The sequence below is a fragment of the Peromyscus californicus genome, unplaced genomic scaffold, assembly GCF_007827085.1.
Source record: "Peromyscus californicus insignis strain IS unplaced genomic scaffold, ASM782708v3 Scaffold_4__1_contigs__length_199733344, whole genome shotgun sequence".
In the NCBI taxonomy this organism is placed as follows: domain Eukaryota; kingdom Metazoa; phylum Chordata; class Mammalia; order Rodentia; family Cricetidae; genus Peromyscus; species Peromyscus californicus.
The window spans coordinates 197,289,921-197,315,110 of NW_026294562.1; the positions used below are offsets into that span (position 1 = coordinate 197,289,921).

The 25,190-nt window shown below is 38.1% G+C and overlaps 1 protein-coding gene across 1 annotated transcript in view; it reads left to right on the plus strand.

The window, feature by feature from the left end:
- Positions 1 to 7,732, plus strand: part of LOC128124334 (vomeronasal type-2 receptor 116-like) — a 55,928-nt gene extending 48,196 nt beyond the window's left edge. Inside the window, exons 7-8 of the mRNA XM_052760476.1 lie at positions 3,254 to 3,377; positions 6,804 to 7,732. Coding sequence (XP_052616436.1) covers positions 3,254 to 3,377; positions 6,804 to 7,732 — 1,053 coding nt within the window. The remainder of the gene's footprint in view (positions 1 to 3,253; positions 3,378 to 6,803) is intronic.
- Positions 7,733 to 25,190: the final 17,458 nt, after the last annotated feature.

The following is a 25,190-nucleotide window of genomic DNA, read 5'->3' on the forward strand; positions in this document are numbered from 1 at the left end:
CCCTGATTCTTAAAAATGTAAGTTCTAATCTTTTAATGTCTGTTAATATTCAGTGATGCATGGGTTAGTTTTTATCAAGTTGACACAAATTAAGTACATGTGAGAAGTAGTACATGCAATCCTCATAATATCTCCAAGGACACTCTGATATAGAAATTCTTTACATTCACCACATAAAACTGAATAAGTCCTGTTTTCTTGCTATGATCAAACACTATCACCAAAAGTGACTTTTGGAAAAAAGAGTTTGACTCACATTTCTAGAGGTATGGGAGTCCTTTATGGTCAGGAGGCATGCCAATGTGAGGTATCCATGAAGAGATGGGCAGAACACTGAAACAATATGTCTCAGTTCACACATTGGATGCAGAGAGTGAATACTGGATTTGGGTCAGGTTCATAAATCATCAGAACTCCAACCATTGAAATAATTCTGCCAATAAGTCCCAAACTCTTTTTTTATTTTTATTTTTATTTTTATTTTGCAATACAATTCAGTTCTACATATCAGCCACGGATTCCCTTGTTCTCCCCCCTCCTGCCACCCTCCCCCTCCCCCCAGGCCACCGCCCATTCCCACCTCCACCAGGGTAAAGCCTCCCCTGCGGACTGAGGTCAACCTAGTAGACTCAGTCCAGGCAGGTCCAGTCCCCTCCTCCCAGGCTGAGCCAAGTGACCCTGCATAGGCCCCAGGTTTCAAACAGCCAACTCATGCAATGAGCACAGGACCCGGTCCCACTGCCTGGATGCCTCCCAAACAGATCAAGCCAATCAACTGTCTCACCCATTCAGAGGGCCTGATCCAGTTGGGAACACCTCAGTTCATAGTTCATGTGTTTCCATTCCTTTGGCTATTTGTCCCTGTGCTTTATTCAACCTTGGTCTCAACAATTCTTGCTCATATGAACCCTCCTCATTCTCGCTAATTGGACTCCCAGAGATCCACCTGGGGCCTAGCCATGGATCTCTGCACCGAGATCCCTCAGTAGTTGGATGGGGTTTCTAGCACGACAATTAGGGTGTTTGGCCATCCCATCACCAGAGTAGGTCAGTTCGGGCTGTCTCTCGACCATTGCCAGCAGTCTATTGTGGGGGTATCTCTGTGGATTTCTGTGGGCCTCTCTAGCACTTTGCTTCTTCTTATTCTCATGTGGTCTTCATTTACCATGGTCTCCTATTCCTTGTTCTCCCTCTCTGTTGTTGATCCAGCTGGGATCTCCCGCTCCCCCAAGCTCTCTTTCCCTTGACCCTTGCCCTTCATTACCCCCACTCATGTCCAGGCTGTTCATGTAGATCTCTTCCATTTCTCTGTCATTGGGTGATCCCTGTGTCTTTCTTGGGGTCCTGTTTTCCGGGTAGCCTTCCTGGTGGTGTGAGTAGCAGTCCAGTCATCCTTGTTCCACATCTAGTATCCTCCTATGAGTGAGTACATACCATGCTTGTCTCTCTGAGTCTGGGTTACCTCACTCAGGATTATTTTTTCTAAATCCATCCATTTGTCTGCAAACCTCATGATGTCATTGTTTTTCTCTGCTGAGTAGTATTCCATTGTGTATATGTACCACATTTTGTTTATACATTCTTCAGTTGAAGGGCATCTAGGTTGTTTCCATGTTCTGGCTATTACAAACAATGCTGATATGAACATTGCTGAACAAGTACTCTTGTGGTATGATTGAGCATTCCTTGGGTATATATCCAAGAGTGGTATAGCTGGATCTTGGGGGAGATGGATTCCCAATTTTCTAAGAAAGCGCCATATTGATTTCCAAAGTGGTTGTACAAGCTTGCATTCCCACCAGCAGTGGAGGAGAGTTCCCCTAGCTCCACATCCTATCCAGCATAAGGTGTCTTCAGTGGTTTTGATCTTAGCCATTCTGACAGGTGTAAGGTGGTATCTCAGAGATGTTTTGATTTGCATTTCCCTGATGATTTGGGATGTTGGGCAATTCCTTAAATGTCTTTCAGATATTTGAGTTTCCTCTGTTGAGAATTCTCTGTTTAGTTCTATAGCCCATTTCTCAACATAAATCCAGCTACTCTGAACTTTCTAGAAGAAAAAGTAGGAAGTAGTCTTGAATGCATTGGCACGGGAGATCACTTCCTAAATATAACACCAGTAGCACAGACTCTGAGAGAAACAATCAATCAATGGGACCTCTTGAAACTGAGAAGCTTTTGTAGAGCAAAGGATATGGTCAACAAGGCAAAGCGACAGCCTACAGAATGGGAAAAGCTCTTCACCAACCCCACATCTGACAGAGGACTGATATCCAGAATATATAAAAGAACTCAAGAAATTAGACATCAAAATGCCCAACAGTCCAATTAAGTCCCCAACTCTTAAAGTATCAGTAACTCTCAAGATAGCACCACCATTGAGAAAATACATAGTCACATATCTGTTTTTTGATTGCCACTTTTATTTCAAAGCAATACACAATGTCTCTATTAGAATTCCTTCACTGTATCTGAAATTTGAAAACTTCATTTTGATTCCATGCTTAAGAATTACAGACCATTAATAGCTATCATTTTTCTTTTATCCACTTCTTAAATGGGAAAATATTATAGTCAGTATGGGTGTATGTTTCTGTCCTGTTCTGTTACTGCAAATACATACATACCCAATATAATTTAAGAAAATGTTTCTTTTGGCTGACAGTATGAGAACGCAGCCTTTATCTTCGCAAATGTATTGCTCTAGGGACTTGAAGTCCCTGATGACATCATATGCTCAGTCAATATAAAAAAGTAAATACCACAGATCACCTTTTTCACATTGTCATTCATTCTCAGACAACAACCTATGGAATGATGATCCTCACTCTTAAAGTGAGCCTTTTAAACTTCTCTTTAAGAATACTCACTGAAATGCCCAACAATTTGTTTATATCATGATTATAAGTCTTGTCAAGTTGACAATCAACATTCACAATTATAATGAAAATAAAACTTTCTCAACACATTAGACAGTAAGTATAGAGACAGGATCTATCTGGAAAGTCCATTTAACCTTCTAGGTCATGGCTTCTATGACCTACCAGCATCATAATTTTTCCTACCCCATTATTCTCTAGTCTAAAAGTGTGATAATCCTTAGACAAATATTATGTAGATCACAGATGCTCAAGATCCTTTTGAAATTTATAGGAATAAAACTTGCAAATTAATTGTGTGATATAAAAACATTATTATTGAGTTTTTCAATAAACCATGAGAATTTGTTAACTTTGCTCCTATTTTTTTCCAGATTCCCAAGTCTATGTGCAGTGAGAGCTGTGGGCCTGGATTCAGGAAAATTTCCCTAGAGGGCAAGGCTGTTTGTTGCTATGATTGCACTCCATGTGCAGACAATGAGATTTCCAATGAGACAGGTAAGAATAAATCTTACCGAAATGGTTCCACATTTCTACAGAATTATGCATTATCTTAAAAACTGAAAAATATCTGGAGAGAAGTCATACAAATTTCTTCCTTCTCTTATTTAGGATATGAAATGTGCATCACCATGTCTTGAAATAGTACAGAATAGGCATTAAAATGTATAATTGACTTAAATTTATGATCAATTGCAGACATTGTTTGCTTCAGAAAGCTTCTTTCTTCTGTGCTAATCAATATGCTTTTTCTCACACATAATGTAACACATAATAAAAAAGTACCACAATTCGATGTTTTTGTAATTGCATTTCAATAATGGTTATAACTCACCTAACTGTAGGATAGGTTATTCTAATGATTCTTCCCAGCAAACTTTTTCATACATAACAGAAGGTTAGAAATTTGGGTTTGATAACCCCAATATATATTTTTGACTGTAAAGCATAACCAAACTTTCAAATTTCCTTAATGTATAGGATTATGTCCATTTTTTCTTCAATTTTGAGAAGTGGTATATGAAACAATATCCTGAAGGCAATTTCTACAGTCTGTTATAGAGAGCTGTACCAAGACCTAAAAGTTGCAATGGAATATAGAATCTGCATTTAGAAGAATAGATCATGAATGTATTCATAGCATGTTTCATTGGGAATAAAATTCTTTAAAAGCTAGTGCTTTCTTTCTTTTTTTTCTTTTTTGTTTTGGTTTTTTAAGACAGGGTTTCTCTGTATAGCTTTGTGCCTTTCCTCGATCTCACTTTGTAGACCAGGCTGGCCTCAAACTCACAAAGATCCACCTGGCTCTGCCTCCCAAGTGCTGGGATTAAAGGCGTGAGCCACCACCGCCCAGCACAAGCTAGTATTTTCATACCTAATATTAAATTTGTTACTGGGGTGATTCCAATTTTGAAATTTTTAAACAATTCTGCTGTGGGATGTTCTGTATGGCAAATGTGTTGCTGATTAGTCAATAAATAAAACACTGATTGGCCATTGGCTAGGCAGGAAGTGTAGGTGGGACAAGGAGGAGAATAAAGCTGGGAAGTGGAAGGCTGAGTCAGAGAGACACTGCCAGCCACCATGATGACAAACAGCATGTGAAGATGCCAGTAAGCCACGAGCCACGTGGCAAGGTATAGATTTATAGAAATGGATTAATTTAAGCTGTAAGAACAGTTAGCAAGAAGCCTGCCATGGCCATACTGTTTGTAACCAATATAAGTCTCTGTGTTTACTTGGTCGGGTCTGAGTGGCTGTGGGACTGGCAGGTGATAGAGATTTGTCCTGACTGTGGGCCAAGCAGGAAAACTCTAGCTACACAATTCTTTTTCTTTGAGAATTTTATACTGTGTATTTGAATCATATTCATATCCTCCCAAATCTGCAACTTATCTACCTATCTAACTTCTTCTCTCTCAATTTTAAATAATTAAGAAAAACTCACTCAATTCAATTTATGCTACCAAAATACTCTTTACTCTAGCCCACCAGTGGAATATTAGCAATGGTCACATTCTTAAACATTTGTGGGTTTTCCTTCTATAGCATCTATGAGGTCAAATAACTTCTTAGTTAAGGATAGTACCTTATGCCAACCTTACATGCTCAATGATATTTGATCTTCCCTGAGCTTTTGAGGCATGATATCATACCTAAAATTTATATATTCAGCAGCCCTGCTATGTCTGTAACTTTCTATTCCCTTGCAGTATTTCATGACCTCTGAATTTAGAATCTTTTTGTGACTTCTCACATGGATGTCTCACCTTGAGATATAATAGACTATACCCTCAAGCTGTTATTAAAAAATACTTTAGTGAATATCTAAGCACAAAATGTACACATTCATATATATATATGTATGTATGTATATATGTATATGTATATGTATGTGTGTGTGTGTGTATATATATATATATATATATATATATATATATATACCTATATAGGAATGCTTCACTTATCCATGAAAAGTCCTTCATAGTTTCTAATTAATAAGTATACTTCCAAAAATTATGTAACTCAATTATGTCAGATATTTGAGAATGGATTACTGATTCAATGTATCAAAAAATGTTATAGTATATTGAAATACATATAGTTATTCTATATACAGTAGTTTTATTACAGGTACCATGTGCCTTTAGCAAGGAATGGAGTTATGTATGTTAGTCATCCATTGTAATGTAGAAAAACAAAAGAAAATAAATACCTCCACATAAAAGAGAAGGAAATAACAGAGTCTGAGGCAATACCTTGAAAGTAGAACCTGACTGATATATCAATGTGTCACAATAGCTAAAAGAAGAAATATTTACAAGATATATAGAAATAAATTTGATTCTACTGAAGATTATTCAATAAAATGTTAATAAAATTTATCAAACAAATAAAATTAAAAGTCTGGTCATGAGTTTCTTTTACAAACACAGGAAAAAAGGACAGTAGAAATCTGGCATCATAAATCATTGTTAATATACCTCAAATACAAGATGAATTTTGCAAATTTTCAAGAGCAGAATAATATATGACTGTTTTATTTCATACTCTAAAATAGTTCTGACCTTTCCCCAACCAGCATTACAACTGTTCACTAGTGCATTATTCAATCCTGTAACAATATAGTAATGTCTATTTACTTAAGCATCCACAGAAGAGAGTCAAAATTAGAAAACACAACGTATTTGATAATGATAAGAAATTTGAGAACCTATGCTTAAAAACAAAATTTTATCAAAATTATTTCAGAGGCCATTTTCTCTCTTTTGCACTATTCAGATTCATAAATGTGAATATAACTTATGATGTGGAATCAGAAAGAAAGCAGGTTTATGCATTGTAACTCAGTATTCTAAAGACTTGCAAAGAGATACACCAAGAGCACAGAGGCAATGAAAGTATATAAGAGAGAAAAGGTGTATTTAATTTATGTCACTATAAAGAAAATGGGTTGTATGAGAAGCTACTGGTAATTGATAACTACTTACAAGAAAGGGACATCTCTTTTCTTTAAGGTTGCGGATTCTGAAATGCTACCCACATTCCAGTAGACTCCCCTATAACCTGTAAACACAACCATCACAGAATAGACTCAATGTGTATTAAAATGTAAAAAGAAGAGATAGAGAGCACAATAATTTGGGAAGTAAAAGATGGAGAAAGTGAGGAATGGAACACAAGGAAAGGGGGGGTGAGTTGGAGCCATACAGGTTATATGTGCATATAAATAATAACTGAAATATCTAATAAGGAAGATGTGTATTATAAAATGAAAGTATTCACGACAGAGCTCATACTTCTTTGTCCCTGAGAAGAAGGAAAGTGATGTAGATAACAATCCTGTTAACAGGTACAGAGAAATGGATTAGAATTACAGGGATAACATCAACTTGGACAAAATATCACCTTCTTTTTTACCAGATATGGAAAAGTGCATGAAGTGTCCAGAAAGTCATTATGCAAACACAGGGAAGAAACACTGCCTCCAGAAAGCTGTGAGTTTTCTCGACCATAAGGACCCCTTGGGGATGTCTCTCACAACCATAGCTCTCTGCTTCTTTGTCCTCACAACTGTGGTTCTTGGACTCTTTGTGAAGCACAGAGATACTCCAATTGTCAAAGCTAATAATAGGACCCTCAGTTACATGTTGCTCATCACACTCATTGTGTGTTTCCTATGTTCCTTACTCTTCATTTATCGTCCCAACACCACAACCTGTATCCTGCAGCAGATCACATTTGGAGGTGCTTTCACTGTGGCTCTTGCCACTGTGTTGGCTAAAGCTATCACTGTGATTATTGCCTTCAAGGTCACTTTTCCAAGGAGAGTGGTGAGGTGGTTAATAATATCAAAGGCTCCAAACCTTATAATCCCCATATGTACTCTGGTCCACCTTGTCCTCTGTGGAATCTGGCTAGGAACCTCTCCTCCCTTCCTTGACCAAGATGCTCATGCTGAACATGGACATATCATCCTTGTGTGTAACAAGGGCTCAGATTTTGCCTTCCATGGTATACTGGGATACCTCTGCTCCTTGGCACTTGGAAGTTACATTATGGCTTTCTTGTCCCGGAATCTGCCAGAAACATTCAATGAAGCCAAGTTCCTATCATTTAGCATGCTGGTATTCTTCTGTGTCTGGGTCACATTCCTCCCTGTCTACCACAGTACCAAGGGGAAGGTCATGGTGGCTATGGAAGTCTTCTCTATCTTGGCTTCTAGTGCAGCCCTCCTTGGCTTCATTTTTGCCCCTAAGTGTTATATTATCTTAGTAAGGCCAGATAAGAACTCAGTTCATCATATCAAGAATAGGTCGCATTCTAGAAGGAATAACCCTCTCAAAACCTAGTTCAAAATTAAACATAGTTCTTATGATAAGTGATGAATTTCAAAGATGAAGTCCAGTTGGTATCTATTGCAAATGTGTGCTACACCATTAAAGTATAGGTTTGATTCATTGGGCTATTATGTGTTTAACCAATTGTATTATAGCTCCTTTATGCTGGAGCCAATGGAGTTATCCATGCTTAAAATCCAGGTTGCATTTTCGTGTGAGCAGGACCTCAGTGTACATCTGGGCTCATCTGAAACTTTCTGTGAATATCATGTTATTTGAACTCATAGAGATTTGTCTACATCTGCCTCTGCTCTTCTGGGATTAAAGATGATCAGTCACAGCACCCTACCATATTCTTCTCTAATATAGACTATTAATATTTATGTAATTGATTTAAATTTTTAAGAGCTTCATGCATATTCTCTTATCCAGTTGTGTTAATCGCATGTTGTTTTAAATTTTGAAAGTGGATTCTAATAAATTTTTATCTTGTCTTCCAATCTCTGTGGTAAAATATGTAGATTATAATTTTATTTTATATTCAACTTTCAATATACCAGATTTGTACAAGGGCATCAATCTGTTTTTTTAAGACCTCAAGGCCCTTAGTAATTTATCATTCTCCATTTGGGTTTGAGTGATTATACTGAAGAATACAGGATTTTCAAAATGTGAATGTAAGCTCTTGTGACTATAATACTTCATCAGTCATTGCATAATATATTGCATGCTAAGTTATAATGTAGACTTAGTAAGAATTATACTACCCAATGTCAAATGTCAGACACTCAGAACAAGTAACTAGGTCTAATAATATGGAGGACCCCTTCCTTATTTTTCCTCTGAGGACATATGTCACACTTCCAACTGTTTTAAATCTTGATGAATACTCCCACTTTCTCTTTAAATCTAGATATTTACACATCATTTGTCTGAATGCTTCTTTCAATTCACTGCTATTCCATGAATTGGTATGTATTCTTCATCTAAAGTCATGAATAGGTTACAACGTGCAACTTTATTATTTTACATTTCTCCAGAATTCATCATCAGTTCCTAAAAAATACATAGAATATATTAAGTAAAATATTTTCCATTTTCACATATTTAAAAACAACTAAAATTGTATGAAATTGTTAGACCTTTACTACTGTAAGTTTTATCCTTGTTGTGGTAACTTCTTTGCTCTTATGTCTATATATTAGGCTAGGAGGGTTTGCAAATTCAGTTGTTAGCTATAATTGAACAGAATTCCTGCTGGTTAAAAGGAAAATTATGCCGAGTTATAGAAACTAAACCAAGTACCAAGAGCTAGTGAAGTTTTGGATCTCAGAGGAGAAACTGTAACTGCCTCTTCACTAAAGCAGAATAGCCCCTAAACATTCAAAATAATTGTTCCCATACATACATTTAAGTCTTTTCCTCACATCTCTCTAAGGACATGTCATATTGAAACACATGCATACAATGATTAAAAGCTACAGCCAATCAAAATGAAGAATTGTGGATCCCAGTTCCACCTGATACATTTACAATAAATACTATTGCCACTCCTAAGTTTCAGATTTCATTGAGGAAGATGAAATAGAAAGGATGTAAGAGCCTGAGGATCAGGGAGTTTGCTGTGGGATTATGTCTCTTAAGAATGCCATACATTGCCCATAAAGACACAGAAAGTCTGATAAACATGACTTCCTAAATATGAGCTGAACTAGGACCACAACTTTTGGCATCCTGATATGAATGGGAAAATCTCATGGGCCCTCAACCATACAAAAACTACAGTGTACAAAGTAATGCTGACAGAGGAAGAAACAGGCTACCATGGGGCAGAGCAAACTAAACAATTTGTAAGATGAAGTGGTGTTCATATATAATTTAGAATTATATATGTACATATACATGTATTAGAATCATATATATTACTTCAATTAAATACATAGGTTATTTGTGCATGTAAATATAAGTTATATGTTATGTATCATTATTATATATACATTTAAATTCCTAAAATCTACTCAAACACACATATATGTATATATGTAAATACAATTATAAAAAAATTCATGAATTTGAAAAGGGGAAGGAATGGGTAAACAGGAGTATTTAGTGGGAGATAAAAGAACAGAAAAATGAGCTCTGTATGGACCAAGAGCTCTGATAATACCAAGAACGAATCCACAAGGAGATGGGCAGACGTCAAGGTAGAAGTACATACAACAAAAAAAAGAGCAACGCAGCATCACCAGACCCTAGACCTCCTCCAACAGCAAGACCTGAACATCACAAAATGGAAGAAGCAAAAGAAAGCAACCTTAAGCATAACATCATGAAGATGCTAGAGACTTTTAAAGAAGAAATCAAAAATGAAATTGAGGAAAAGACAAACAAAAATGGGAAGCATGCTATAAATAACTAGAGGAAAAGACAAATAAAACAGAAGAAAACAATAAATCCCTGAAAGAAAACCATGAAAAAGTAATTTCATGGGGGCTGGAGAGATGGCTCAGTGGTTAAGAGAACTGACTGTTCTTCCAGTGGTCCTGAGTCAATTCCCAGCAACCACATGGTGGCTCACAACCATCTGTAATGAGATATAGCACCCTCTTCTGGCATGCAGGCAGAAAACTGTATACATAATAAATAAATAAATAGATAGATAGATAGATAGATAGATAGATAAATAAAGGAATGAATGAATGAATGAATGAATAAATAAATCTTTTTTAAAAAGTAATTTCATTATAATCTCAAAGATAAAAATGTTTTGTATTCATTCACTCTAACACAACAATGAATCTTATTTGTAGTGCAGACTATTTTGCATAATAGTTATCTTGCCATTCTACTTGCTATACTAGTAAATATTTATTGAATAAGAATGATTTTACCTGATTTATCTTAGATACCTGTCTTGCAAATAAATTAATTGAATGGCCTCACATGTTTTTATTTACTTTTTACTTATAAACAGAGAATATTTACAGATTTGATAGTATTTGTCTCTGAAAGAATAATCACTCATCATAGTACGAAATGGGAACACTTCAGAAGAACTTACCAGGAACTATTTACCACTGTGAACCATGAGTTATTTACTTCTTATTCCTGTTTTTATTGCTTGTGTAAAACTGATTTCCATTAAACAAATTTTCATCTTCTTTACATTGATGTAGACTTGCTAGATCTTTGAATTAACCTTCATAATTTTATAGTAATTTTGATAGGTAGAAACATTGGGGATCCTTGAGCTGAAAGGAAAAGTGGATTCATCTCTTCATCACCCACCCATGGCTATCTCCAAATGATAATCACTTTCAAATGAATACTTAGATTTTTCCAAGGGAGTATCACTAGGGAAACTGACTTCTCTTAAGGGTAGGCCACATGTCTAGTACTAGATGGCCCAAAGAAAATAAACTCAAACTCACCTTTGGAGGTTGCTTGTTTCATTGTGTTGTTTTAGACCTTTCTTATTATTTTAAATTTTATCTTTCTGTTTTTTAAATTTATTTTTATTTTTTCTTTTGTTTTTATTTTGCCTCTCTCTTTCTCTCTAGCTCTATCTCTCTCTCTGTATCTTGGCCATACAGGTCCTTTGCATAAATTATGTAGCTTCTTGTTTTGTGAGGGTTTTTTTTAAGTCCTGAGTGTGTGAAAAAGTGGATCTCTGTGACTATATGCTTCTTGTTCCTTTTCCTGAGATCTTTTCCATCTGTGTGCTGAATCGGTCATATCTCAATACTTTTTGGACTTATTTTATTTTATTATTATCCCTCAGAAGCTTTTTTTGTTTTCTAATAAGACATAAGTGGTGGATCCAGGTGGGAAGGGAACTAGGGAGAAAGAGAAACTAGGTAGAGTAGAGGGAGAAAAAAGCAAAATCAGAATATTTCATATAAATGAAATCTAAAATTATTTATTTCCAGATTTTCCTCAGTTAGGGATTTTTTTATTGATTCTATTTCCTCTTTCATGTCTTGAACTGTTTTATACATTTACTACCTATGGAAGGAATTCAAGGATTCCTTCCAATCCAAGGAAGCAAGTAGGTTGACTGCAGATCTTCACCTTCGCCTCTTTTACTCAGCATCCAATCCTTGCTGTTATCCCCAGCTCTGTAACAGATCACCCATTGTGTCCTCCCTTCTCTGAATTACCCACATCCATTGGAAAATGCAGATTCATTCTTTGAACCTTCCTCACCACACACACTGTTATCTCAACCTAAAATAGCAACAGGACTCTCCTCAGTCTCTACACTCGTTCCATAGGAACTAAGCAAATGCCAGTGGAACAACTTGTCTCCTCCATTCAGACACCCACCAAGCTCATCTCCATTTCTAAATGTCATCTCACAATAACTAGAAACATATTTTACTCTGAAGTCCAAGGGACCAAAATTATCATGATTGTAACATAATTCCTACCAGGTAACATGCAGCCACAATATTCTCCAAACAATGGGAGAAGGCAAAAGACATTAAAAAAAAAACAGCATCCATAAAATAAAGACTAGTCCAGATGTCAACACCTAGAATTATAATCATACTAAACCTAGATGCCTAGACATCAATGTAAAAATATAAACAATAACAACCAGAACTCTATGTCTCCACTAGAGACCCACAACACTACTGCGGTAGCCCGTGAGCATTGCAACATAACTGAAGCACATGACAAAGATGTTAACATATCATTTATGAATATAATAGAGGTCCTTAAAGATTAAATGAGTAAATCTCTTAAAGACATCTATGAAAACACAAATAACCAATGGAAGAAAATGAATAAAACAGTTCAACATGGAAAAGTGGAAATAGAATCAATAAGGAAATCCCTAACTGAAGAAGATCTGTAAATTAAAAATGCAGGAACTCCCCAGGTGGTGGTGAATGAAGCATGCCTTTAATCCCAGCACTAAGGAGGTAGAGCCAAGTGGTTCTCTGTGAGTTCGAGGCCAGTCTGATCTACAGAGCAAGATCCAGGACAGGCACCAAAACTACACAGATACCCTGTCTCAAACACCACCCAAAAAATGTAGGAACTCAAACAGGAACATCAGATTCAAGCCTCACCAATAGAATATAAAACATGGAAAAGAGAAACTCAGGCACTGAAGATGATAGAAGAAATAAATACCTTAGATAAGAAAATGTAAAATCTGAAAAACTCCTGGCACAAAGCATTCAGGACATCTGGAATATTGTGGAAAGACCAAATCTAAGAATAATTGGAATAGTAGAAGAAAATCAGGTCAAAGGCACTGAAAATATTTAAACAAAACCATACAGGGAAATTTCCCTAACCTAAAGAAGGAAGTGTCTAAAATAGTGCAAGAAGTAAGCACAACACTAAGTAGATTATACCTGACAGAAAATTTCCCTTGGTACAGAATAATCAAAATAGTGAATATATAAAAGAAAGAAAGAATTTTAAAAGCTGAAAATGAAAATGATCAATTAACCTATTAGCACATAAAGGCAGAGCTTAACACTTGAATTCTCTGCAAAGACTTTAAAAGTCAGTCATGTTATATAGATTCTAAGAGACATTTGATACCAACTCATGCTACTGTACCCAGCAAAATTTTCATTCACCATAGTTGGACAAAACAAGACATTCAATGATAAATCCAAATAACTGTCTACAAATATTGCCCTACAGAAGGCACTACAGAAATAATGTAGCCTAAAGAGGTACCCCACACCCTAGAAAAAAACAGGGAATAAAGGATTCCAGATGAACAAATCAAAAGAATAAAAATGCTCACACCAACACAGGCACACACACATGACCAGCACTACTAACACAAACACCACAATAACAACAACAACATAAGAGGAATCAACAATCTTTTGCCAATCATATCTCTCAGTCTCAGTGATTGCAATTCCACAATAAAAATGCACACTGATAGAATGGATGGGAAAACATAATAAATTCCTATTCTGCAAAAAATAGACATTCCTTTACATCAAGAATAGACATCTTTTCATATAAAAAGACCAGAACTATATATTACAAGCAATTATACCTAAGAAGCATGCTGGTATAGCCATTTTACTATCTGATAAAATATACTTCAAAGCAAAATTAAATGAGAAGAAATAGGAAAGAACACTAGATAGTCATGAAAATAATACTCCACCTACATGACATTGCAATTCTTAACATCTACAGACACATAAGTACATAAATAAAACAATCTACATCTTAAATGACATATTGACCCTCAAACACTAATAGCAGGAGACTCAATGCCCCATTCTCTTCAGTGGACCTGGAATGCAGACAACAATTACGCAGAAAAGTACTGACTTGATGATATTAAAAACCAAATGGGCTTAAGAGTTACTTTCAGAACATTTCACTCAAACATGTACAAAAAAAATACTTTTTTTCAGCAGCTCATCTAAATTTCTCCAAAACTGACCACACACTCAATAGATACAAGAAAAAAAATCAAATAGCACCATGCATCCACTCTGAAAACCATGCTTATATCTGGAACCAACAACAACAGAAACAGGAAAAACTTTACAAAACTAAGGAAAATAAAGTACTCACTACTGAATGAAAAATGGTTTAAGACATAAATTAAAGACTTTCTAAAGTTGAATGACAATGAATACAAAGCACATCAATATTGAGCACAGGGAAGAGTGAAGAGAGTTCTGAGAGGAGAGTTCATAGCACTAAATGTCTACATGAAAAAAGAAGAGATATCTCATTCTACTAACATAACAGCACACGTGAAATCTGGAGAAAAAGAAAAGAAATCATACCCAAAATTGGACAGCAAGAAATAAATAAACTCAAAGCTTTAATCCATAAATAGAACAAAAACAAATATAAAGTAGAGTTGTATCCTTGACAAAACTGATAAGATTGAAATACCCTTGTCCAAACTAATTAAATGTGGTGAGGAAAAATCCCAATTTAGCAAAATTAAAATTGAAAAGAATGACTTAACTACAGACACCAAGGAAATGCAGAGAATCATAAGGACATATTTTAGATACCTTGACTCCACTTAACTTGGTCATGTAAAAGACATGGATAATTTTCTCAATGCATACCACTTACTAAAGTTAAATCAAGATCAGATAAACAATTTAAACAAATCTATACCTCCTTGTGTAACAGAAGCAGTCATTTGAGCTCTCCCAGCCAAAAAATAAAAATAAAAAAACAAGAAACCTCAGAACCAAATGGTTTTAGTACAGAATTTCACAGAAGACATAACACAAATACTCCAAAAATTATTTCACACAATATAAAGAGAGGAACATTGTTCAATTCATTGTCCAAACAAAGTAAGAACCCAACAAATAAAGAGAACTACTGACCAATTTCCCTCATGAACATACATGCAAATTTTCTCAATATGTTAAAAGCAAAGGATCTAAGTACACATCAAAATGATCATTCACCATGATCAACTATGTTTCATCTTAGAGGTGTAGGGATACTTCAACAGATGAAAATCAGTAAATGTAATCCACCATCTAAAGAAACTGAAAGGAAAAAAAAACACAGGATCATCTCACTGAATGCAGAAAAGGCCTTTGCAAAATTAAACACCCCTTTATGATGGAAGTACGGGAGAAATTAGAGATACAAGAGAGATACTACAGGATACTAAAGGAAGTTTACATCAAGTCCATGCCAACATGAACTTAAATGAAGAGAAAATCACAGCAACTCCATGAAAATCAGGAACAAGGCAACTGGTTCCAGCTCCATATTCCCTACTGCTAAGAGTGTTAGCTAGGGACACCCTCATCGATTCCTAAGAGTTTCCATTGCTCTAGGTTTCCAGATCATCACAGATATGGCCCCCAGATTCCAGTTATCTCTTCCAGTACTCCTTACAGGGGACTGATCTAATCCATCTGCATATGTGTAGTTTAGTCTTCTTGTGGGAATAATAACAGTGGGATGAGGGTCTATCTCTGACTCTGTTGCCTGATTTTGAGACCCATTATTCCTAATGGTTTGTCTCCTTTATTCTTAATAGACGAGGAATTACTCAGTCTTTTTTTTAATTTATTTTATTTTATTTTATTTTACAATATAATTTAATTCTACATATCAGTCACGGATTCCCTAGTTCTCCCCCCTCTCGCCCCTCTCCTCGGCCTTCCCCCCATCCCACCCCCCATTTCCATCTCCTCCATGGCAAATATTCCCCTGAGGATTGAGTTCAACTTGATAGATTCAGTCCAGGCAGGTCCAGTCCCCTCCTCCCAGGTTGAGTAAAGTGTCCCTGTATAAGCCCCAGGTTCCAAACAGCCAGCTCTTGCACTGAAGACAGGTCCCGGTCCCACTGCCTGGATGCCTCCCAAACAGATCAAGCTAATCAACTGTGTCACTTATCCAGAGGGCCTGATCCAGATGCGGGCTCCTCAGCTATTGGTTCATAGTTCATGTGTTTCCATTCATTTGGCTACTGTCCTGGCGCTTTTTCCAACCTTGGTCTCAACAATTCTCACTCATACAAACCCTTCTCTTTCTCGCCAATTGGACTCCCAGAGCTCCACCTGGGACCTGGCTGTGGATCTCTGCTTCTCAGTCATTGGATGAGGTTTCTAGCACGGCAATTAGGGTATTTGGCCATCCTATCACCAGAGTAGGTCATTTTGGACTGTCTCTCATCCATTGCCAGTAGTCTATTGTGGAGGTATCCTTGTGGATTTCTGTGGACCTCTCTAGTACCCTGCTTCTTCCTATTCCCATGTGGTCTCCATTTACCATGGTATCTTATTCCTTGTTCTCCTCCTCTGTTCTTGATCCAGCTGGGATCTCCCGCTCCCCCAAGCTCTCTTTCCCTCGACCCTTGCCTTCATTACCCCCACTCACGTCCAGGTGGTCCATGTAGATCTCATCCATTTCTCTGTCATTGGGTAATCCCTGTGTCTTTCCCAGAGTCCTGCTCTCAAGGTAGCCTCCACGGAGTTGTGAGCAGCAGTCCAGTCATCCATGCTTTAAATCTAGTATCCTCCCATGAGTGAATACATACCATGTTTGTCTTTCTGAGTCTGGGTTACCTCACTCAGGATGATTTTATCTAGATCCATCCATTTGCCTGCAAACCTCATGATGTCATTGTTTTTCTCTGCTGAGTAGTATTCCATTGTGTATATGCACCACATTTTATTTATCCATTCTTCAGTTGGAGGGCATCTAGGTTGTTTGCATGTTCTGGCTATTACAAACAATGCTGATACGAACATAGCTGAGCAAGTTCCCTTGTGGCATGATTGAGCATTCCTTGGGTATATGCCCAAGAGTGGTATAGCTGGGTCTTGGAGGAGATTGACTCTCAATATATAAGAAAGCATGATATTGATTTCCAAAGTGGCTGTACAATCTTGCATTCCCACAAAAAGTGGAGGGAAGTTCCCCTAGCTCCACGTCCTCTCCAGCATAAGGTGTCTTCAGTGGTTCTGATCTTAGCCATTCTGACAGGCGTAAGGTGGTATCTCAGAGTTGTTTTGATTTGCATTTCCCTGATAATTAGGGATGTTGAGCAATTCCTTAAATATCTTTCAGCCATTTGAGTTTCCTCTGTTGAAAATTCTCTGTTTAGTTCTACAGCCATTTCTTAATCAGACTGTTGGGCATTTTGATGTCTAATTTCTTGAGTTCTTTATATATTCTGGATATCAGTTCTCTGTCAGATGTAGGATTGGTGAAGACCTTTTCCCATTCTGTAGGCTGTCACTTTGCCTTGTTGACCATATCCTTTGCTCTACAAAAGCTTCTCAGTTTCAAGAGGTCCCATTGATTGGTTGTTTCTCTTAGTGTCTGCTACTGGTGTTATATTTAGGAAGTGGTCTCCTATGCCAAAGCATTCAAGACTACTTCCTACTTTCTCTTCTAGCAGGTTCAGAGTAGCTGGATTTATGTTGAGGTCTTTGATCCATTTGGACTTAAGTTTTGTGCACAGTGACAGATATGGATCTATTTGCAGTCTTCTACACATTGATATCCAGTTATGCCAGCACCGCTTTTTGAAGATGCTTTCTTTTTTCCATTGTATACTTTTGGCTTCTTGTCAAAAATTATATGTTCAAACATGTGTGGATTAATATCAGGGTCTTCAATTCGATTCCATTGATCCACATATCAGTTTCTATACCAGTACCAAGCTGTTTTTTATTACTGAAGCTCTATAGTAGAGCTTGAGGTCAGGGATCGTGATGCCTCCAGAGGTTGTTTTATTGTACAGGATTCTTTTGCCTTCCTGGGTTTTTTGTTTTCCATATGAAGTTGAGTATTATTCTCTCCAGGTCTGTGAAGAATTGTGTTGGCATTTTGATAGGGATTGCATTGAATCTGTAGGTTGCTTTTGGTAAGACTGCCATGTTTACTATGTTAATCCTGCCTATCCATGAGCATGGGAGATCTTTCCATTTTCTGACATCTTCTTCAATTTCTTTTTTCAGGGACTTAAAGTTCTTGTCATATAGGTCCTTCAGTTGCTTGGTTAGTGTTACCCCAAGGTATTTTATATCATTTGTGGCTATTGTAAAGGGTGATGTATCTCTGATTTCCTTCTCAGCTTTTTGTCAATTGTATATAGGAGGGCTACTGATTTTTTTGAGTTGATCTTTTATACCGCTATGTTGCTGAAGGCGTTTATAAGCTGTATCAGTTCCTTGGTGGAATCTTTGGGGTCACTCAAGTATACTATCATGTCATCTGCAAATTGGGAAAGCTTGATGTCTTCTTTTCCAATTTGTGTCCCCTTAATCTCCTTGTGTTGTATATTGCTCTGGCTAGACTTCAAGTACTATATTGAATAAGTATGGGGAGAGCAGACAGCCTTGCCTCGTTCCTAATTTTAGTGGAATCACTTTGAGTTTCTCTCCATTTAATTTGATGTTGGCTATTGGCTTGCTGTAAATTGCTTTTATTATGTTTAGGTATGTTCCCTGTATTCCTGATCGCTCCAAGACCTTTATCATGAAGGGGTGTTGGATTTTGTCAAATGCCTCGTCTGCATCTAGTGAGATGATCATGTGGTTTTTTTCTTGGAGTTTGTTTATATGGTATATTGCATTGACAAACTTTCATATGTTGAACCACCCTTGCATCCCTGGGATGAATCCTACTTGATCATGGTGGATAATTGTTTTGATGTGTTCTTGGATTCTGTTTGCCAGTATTTTATTGAGTATTTTTGCATCAATGTTCATGAGGGAGATCGGTCTGTAGTTCTCTTTCTTTATTGCATCCTTATTTGGTTTAGGAATCATGGTAATTGTAGCCTCATAGAAGGAGTTTGGTAATGTTCCTTCTATTAATATAGTGTGGAACAATTTAAAGAGTATTGGTATTAACTCTTCTTTGAAGACCTGGTAGAATTCTTCACTGAAACCATCTGGTCTTGGGCTTATATTTTTGGTTGGGAGACTTTTAATGACTGATTCTATTTCCTTAGGGGTTATTGGATTATATAAATAGTTTATCTGGTCTTGATTTAACTTAGGTATGTGGTACCTATCCAGAAAATTGTCCATTTCTTTTAGATTTTCCAGTTTTGTGGAGTAGAGGTTTTTGAAGTATGACCTGATGATTCTCTGGATTTCCTCATTGTCTGTTGTTATGTCCCCCTTTTCATTTCTGATTTTGTTGATTTGGATGCTCTCTCTCTGTCTTTTGGTTAGTTTGGATAAGGGCTTGTCTATCGTGTTGATTTTCTCAAAGAACCAACTCTTTGTTTCATTAATTTTTTGTATTGTTCTCTTTGTTTCTATTTTATTGATTTCAGCTCTCACTTTGATAATTTCCTGGCATCTATTTTTCCTGGGAGACTTTGCTTCTTCTTGTTCTAGAGATTTCAGGTGTGCTGTTAAGTCACTAGTGTGAGATTTCTCCAACTTATTTATGTAGGCATTTAGTGCTATGAATTTCCCTCTTAGTACTGCTTTTATAGTATCCCATAGGTTTGGATATGTGGTGTCTTCATTTTCGTTGATCTCTAGGAAGTCTTTATTTTCTTTCTTTATTTCTTCCTTAATCCATTGGTGATTCAGTTGAGTATTGTTCAGTTTCCATGAGATTGTAGGTTTTCTGTAGTTTTTGTTGTTGTTGAAATCCAACTTTAGACCATGGTGGTCTGATAGAACACAGGAGGCTATTCCAATTGTTTTGTATCTGTTTAGATTTGTTTTGTGGCCAAGTATATGGTCGATTTTAGAGAAGGTTCCATGGGGTGCTGAGAAGAAGGTATATTCTTTTTTGTTAGGATGGAATGTTCTGTAGATATCGATTAAGTCCATTTGAGTCATGACATCAGTTAAGTCCTTTATTTCTCTGTTAACTTTCGATTTGGGAGATCTGTCCAGTGGTGAAAGTGGGGTGTTGAGGTCTCCCATTATTAATGTGTGGGGTTTTATATGTGATTTAAGCTTTAGTAATGTTTCTTTTACATATGTGGGTGCCCTTGTCTTTGGGGCATAAATGTTCAGAATTGAGACTTCATCTTGGTGCATCTTTCCTGTGATGAGTATGTAATGCCCTTCTTGATCTCTTTTGATTGATTTTAGTTTGAAGTCTATTTTGCTGGATATTAGGATGGCTACACCCACTTGCTTCTTAAGATCATTTGATTGGAAAGACTTTTCCCAGCCTTTTATTCTTAAGTAGTGTCTATCTTTGAATTTGAGATGTGTTTCTTGTATTCAGCAGAAAGATGGGTCCTGCTTTCATATCCATTCTGTAAGCCTATGTCTTTTTATAGGTGAATTAAGTCCATTGATATTGAGGGATATTAATGACCAGTGATTGTTCATTCCTTTTAATTTTTGGTGGTGATGTGTGTGTACTTCTCTTCGTTGGGGTTTATTGCTGTGGCTTTATCTATTGCCTGTGTTTTTGAGGGTGTATCTGACTTCCTTAGGTTGGAATTTTCCTTCTAGTGCTTTCTGTAGGGCTGGGTTTGTGGATAAGTATTGCTTAAATCTGGCTTTGTCATGGAATGTCTTGTTCACTCCATCTATGATGATTGAAAGTTTTGCTGGGTATATTAGTCTAGGCTGGCATCCATGGTCTCTTAGTGTCTGTATTACATCTGTCCAGGTCCTTCTGGCTTTCAAAGTCTCCATTGAGAAATCGGGTGTTATTCTGATGGGTTTGCCTTTATAAGTCACTTGGCCTTTTTCCTTTGCTGCTCTTAATATTCTTTCTTTATCCTGTACATTTAGTTGTTTAATAATTATGTGGTGAGGGGACTTTTTGGGGGGTCTAGTCTGTTTGGTGTTCTATAGGCTTCTTGTATCTTCATAGGCATTCTTTAAGTTGGGAAAGTTTTCTTCTATGATCTTGTTGAATATATTTTCTGTGCCCTTGAGTTGGTATTCTCCTTCTTCTACCCCTATTATTCATACGTTTGGTCTTTTCATGGTGTCCCAAATTTCTTGGACATTTTGGTTCATGACTTTGTTGGCTTTAGTGTTTTCTTTGACTGATGAATCTATTTCTTCTACTGTATCTTCAACACCAGAGATCCTCTCTTCCATCTCTTGCATTCTGTTGATTATACTTGCATCTGAAGTTCCCAATCGTTTACTCAGATTTTCTATTTCCAGCATTCCCTCAGTTTGTGTCTTCTTCATTTTTCCTATTTCCCTTTTCAGGTCTTGGACTGTTTCCTTCATTTGTTTCATTGCTTTTTCTTGATTTTCTTTCGGTACTTTATTGTTTTCTTCCAGGACTTTATTGATTTCTTCTAATTTGTTTGCCCTTTCCTCTAGTTGTTTACAGCGTTCATCCCATTTTTTGTCTTTTCCTCTACACAAGCCTCTAGCTTCTTCATGATGTCATTCATAAGGCTGTTTTCTTCTGCTTCTTCCAATTTCTGATGTTCAGGTCTAGGTGTTGGAGGAGGGCTAGGTCCTGGTGATGTTGTATTGCTATTCATTTTGTTGTATGTGTTTCTGCCTTGACGTCTGCCCATCTCCTTGTGGTTCGTTCTTGGCCTTATCCGCACACTTGGTTCAGACAGAGCTGACAGATTCAGGATGTCTCTCTCTCTTGTCCAGATGGGAGCTCTCTTGTCCAAATTGGATGTCTGAGGCAGGATGGGAGCTCTTGTCCAGAAGGGAAGTCCAGGGCAGGATGGGAGCTATTGTCCAGAAGGGAAGTCCGGGGCAGGATGGGAGCTCTTCTCTTCTCTCTCTCTCTCTCTCTCTCTCTCTCTCTCTCTCTCTCTCTCTCTCTGTGTGTGTGTGTGTGTGTGTGTGTGTGTGTGTGTGTGTGTGTGCTCCAGAAGGGAAGTCTGTGGCAGGATGGGAGCTGGGGGCCAGCCTCTAAGTCTCAGGAAGTGGGTGGGATCTGGGTGGATGGGCATGGGGGCAGGGTGTGGAGATTACAGGGTATGCCAGGGGTCTTGGAGAAGTGGATCCTTCCCAGTGGGGCTAGAAGGGAACCTGCCCGGTGGCCAGAACCTGGGGCCAAGTTGGGCAGGTCTTCCCTGGAGTGGCTGGTGCCCAGGGATGGGATCCGGACCCAGCTAGGGCACTCACCTGTGCTCCAGAAGGGAAGTCTGGGGCAAGATGGGAGCTGGGGGCCGGCCTCTAAGTCTCAGGAAGAGGCTGGGGGCTTGGGCAGATGGGAATGGGGGCAGGGTGTGGAGATTGCAGGGTCTGCCGGGGGGTCTTAGAGAAGTAGATCCTTCCCGGTGGGGCTAGAAGGGAACCTGCCCAGTGGCCAGAACCTGGGGCCAAATTGGGCAGGTCTTCCCGAAGTGGCTGGTGCCCAGGGATGGGGTCTGGGCCCAGCTAGGGCACTCACCTGTGCTCCAGAAGGGAAGTCCAGGGCAGGATGGGAGCTGGGGGCCAGCCTCTAAGTCTCAGGAAGAGGCTGGGGGCTCAGGGCGGATGGGCGTGGGGGCAGGGTGTGGAGATTACAGGGTCTGCCAGGGGTCTTGGAGAAGGGGATCCTTCCCAGTGGGGCTAGAAGAGAACCTGCCCAGTGGCCAGAACCTGGGGCCAAGTTGGGCAGGTCTTCCCAGAGTGGCTGGTGCCCAGGGATGGGCATTTTTTTAATGTAGAAAAAAATTCTCTTTTAAATAGATATGTTAATTGACTTACCAAGTCTGGGTAGAACAGTAGAGTCTGAGGGAATTTCAAAACAGCCACCTGGTGTTCCAGGTGTGAATCCAGAGAGAGAGAGAGAGAGAGAGAAAGAGTAGCCGCTTGAGCTGAGTCAAGCCTTGGCTTTACAGGCAGGGGCCCTGTTCGGCAGGGCAGGCCTGAGTTGTTTGTAGCAGTTGCAAGTAGTTCCAGCTGTGGGTCAGTCAGGCCTGGGCCCGAGGTAGGGAGCCAGGCCACCCAGGTCGGAAACCAGACCTGCCGCCACGCCAAGCCAAGCGGTTTTTAATGGATTCTTGTCATGTTGGGTGCCAAATGTAGATGTAAACAACCTTCTTATTAAATAAGAAACACAGAACCAATGCAAAGAAGAAAGCCAATAGGTCAGAGCTAAGAGCTAAAACCTTACCCTTCCTCCTGCGGTGGTCCTACCTCTCCGAACCAGAGCTACCCCTGTGTTCAAGTCTTTATATAGAGTTCCTGTCCTGCCTTCTCATTGGTTGTAAACCCAACCACATGACCGCCTCCTCACGGCCTGTCTGTATAGGCCTCCAGGTTTTCCATGATTGGTATTGAGATTAAAGGCATGTGTATCCAATACTGGCTGTATCCCTGAACACACAGAGACTTACCCAGCTCTGCCTACCAAGTGCTGGGATTACAAGCGTATGCCACCACTGTCCTGCTTTCCTATGGCTTGCTAATAGTTCTGACCCCCGGGCAACTTTATTTATTAACATACAAATAACATTTTAATACAAATAAAATATCACCATACCCAACAACCCAATTCACATTATCATACTCCTTAATCTTCTAGAAGCTGAAGAATGGGCACCCTACTGTGAAGAGGTATAGAAATAACTAGATGCTGGGTTATTTTCCACAGATGAAAACTTGTAACTCAATAAGACATAATTCACTCTCAGTCCTTTCTGTATCAGACCTCAGTGTTTTCAGTGGCTTCCCTGTAAGAAACTGTCTGCCTCCAGAGATCAAGAACATGTAAGGAAGAACTTCTCCAGTCTCTCCAACATTTGCTCAAGTCACACTGGGAAGAGTATGACTTGTGAATGTCTTAAATAACTATCACCTTTTGGGGAAATTACAGAGAAAAGTTCATGGTCGACCATGGCACATTACTATAGGTGAAATAATAATTGAAGGTCTGAGGAGACATGAGGTCACAGAATCAGACATGTATCTTTGGCACAGGCTGCCTGACTCCCACTGACCTCCTGACCTCTGGGGCCATGGCACTTCAATCAGCATCCAGTTAAGAAGAAGAGTACAGAGAATGTAACTGTTTGCTAGTGACAGAGTCCTGTGACTCACAAACAGGGAACTTGTGAGTATCACTGTGAATGGTCATAGCAGAAAAAGAATGTAAGTAATAGTACAGATGTGATCTGAAAGTAATAATATTCTATTAATATAATACATGATTTATAATGTATTACTCATTTTTCTATGAAGTTGAACACATGATATTTGACTATGGCATTTATTTGGATTAAGGTCATTGCCTCTATTCCTAATGCCAGTTGTGTGTGGCATTATTGCCTTTCCTATTATTGAGAGATCATTGCCTCTTTGCAAATAGCCCATCAGGCTTCAGGCTCATGTTGAATTATAGTTTCTAAAATGTTCCAAAACTTACCCAGAGAGCTCTATATCTATTCTAATTTAATTAATTAACAAAATAAGTATTTACAACTACATGGAATTTCATTCCAGCAAAAAGATGAAAGATTGACACACTGACTAGCAATGGTTTACAAAAGAGAAGATGGTAAAGGCATTGACAGAAGAAACCCATAAAGTAGCAGAGTAGAGTAGTAGTTCACTGCATTTTCTCTATCACTGTCTCTGTTATCATTTAGCCAGTTTCAGGAACCCAGTTTGGCCCTAATCACAATGTGAATTTATAAAGACTTGGCTGCTTTGACACCAGTTCAAGTGTCTTCACTTTTATAACTGAAATAACATTAGTGGCTTCTCCACATGTTGGTATAATTGACAAGTTGTCTTTGTGCACCTCACCCATGGCAAGGTATATTAATAAACAACCAAATAAGTGATTAATACTATGTGGAATTTTATTCCAGCAAAAAAAAAAAAAGAAAAGATCAACACACTGAATAGCTGAAGCTTGCATAAAACTGTATAGCAAGTTCAATAGCATTGCAGGAAGAAATCTCTAAACAAGTAGGGTTGAATATGGGTACAATGTATTTATGATGAATGATGTATAATTTAAACTATGTGGAAAGAGCCTATCAATTTTCCAAGGAAATTAGAACTAGCTGAGTATTTCTAGTAGGACTCATTGTGAATGACACAACCCAGTGTCGTCTTCACATGCA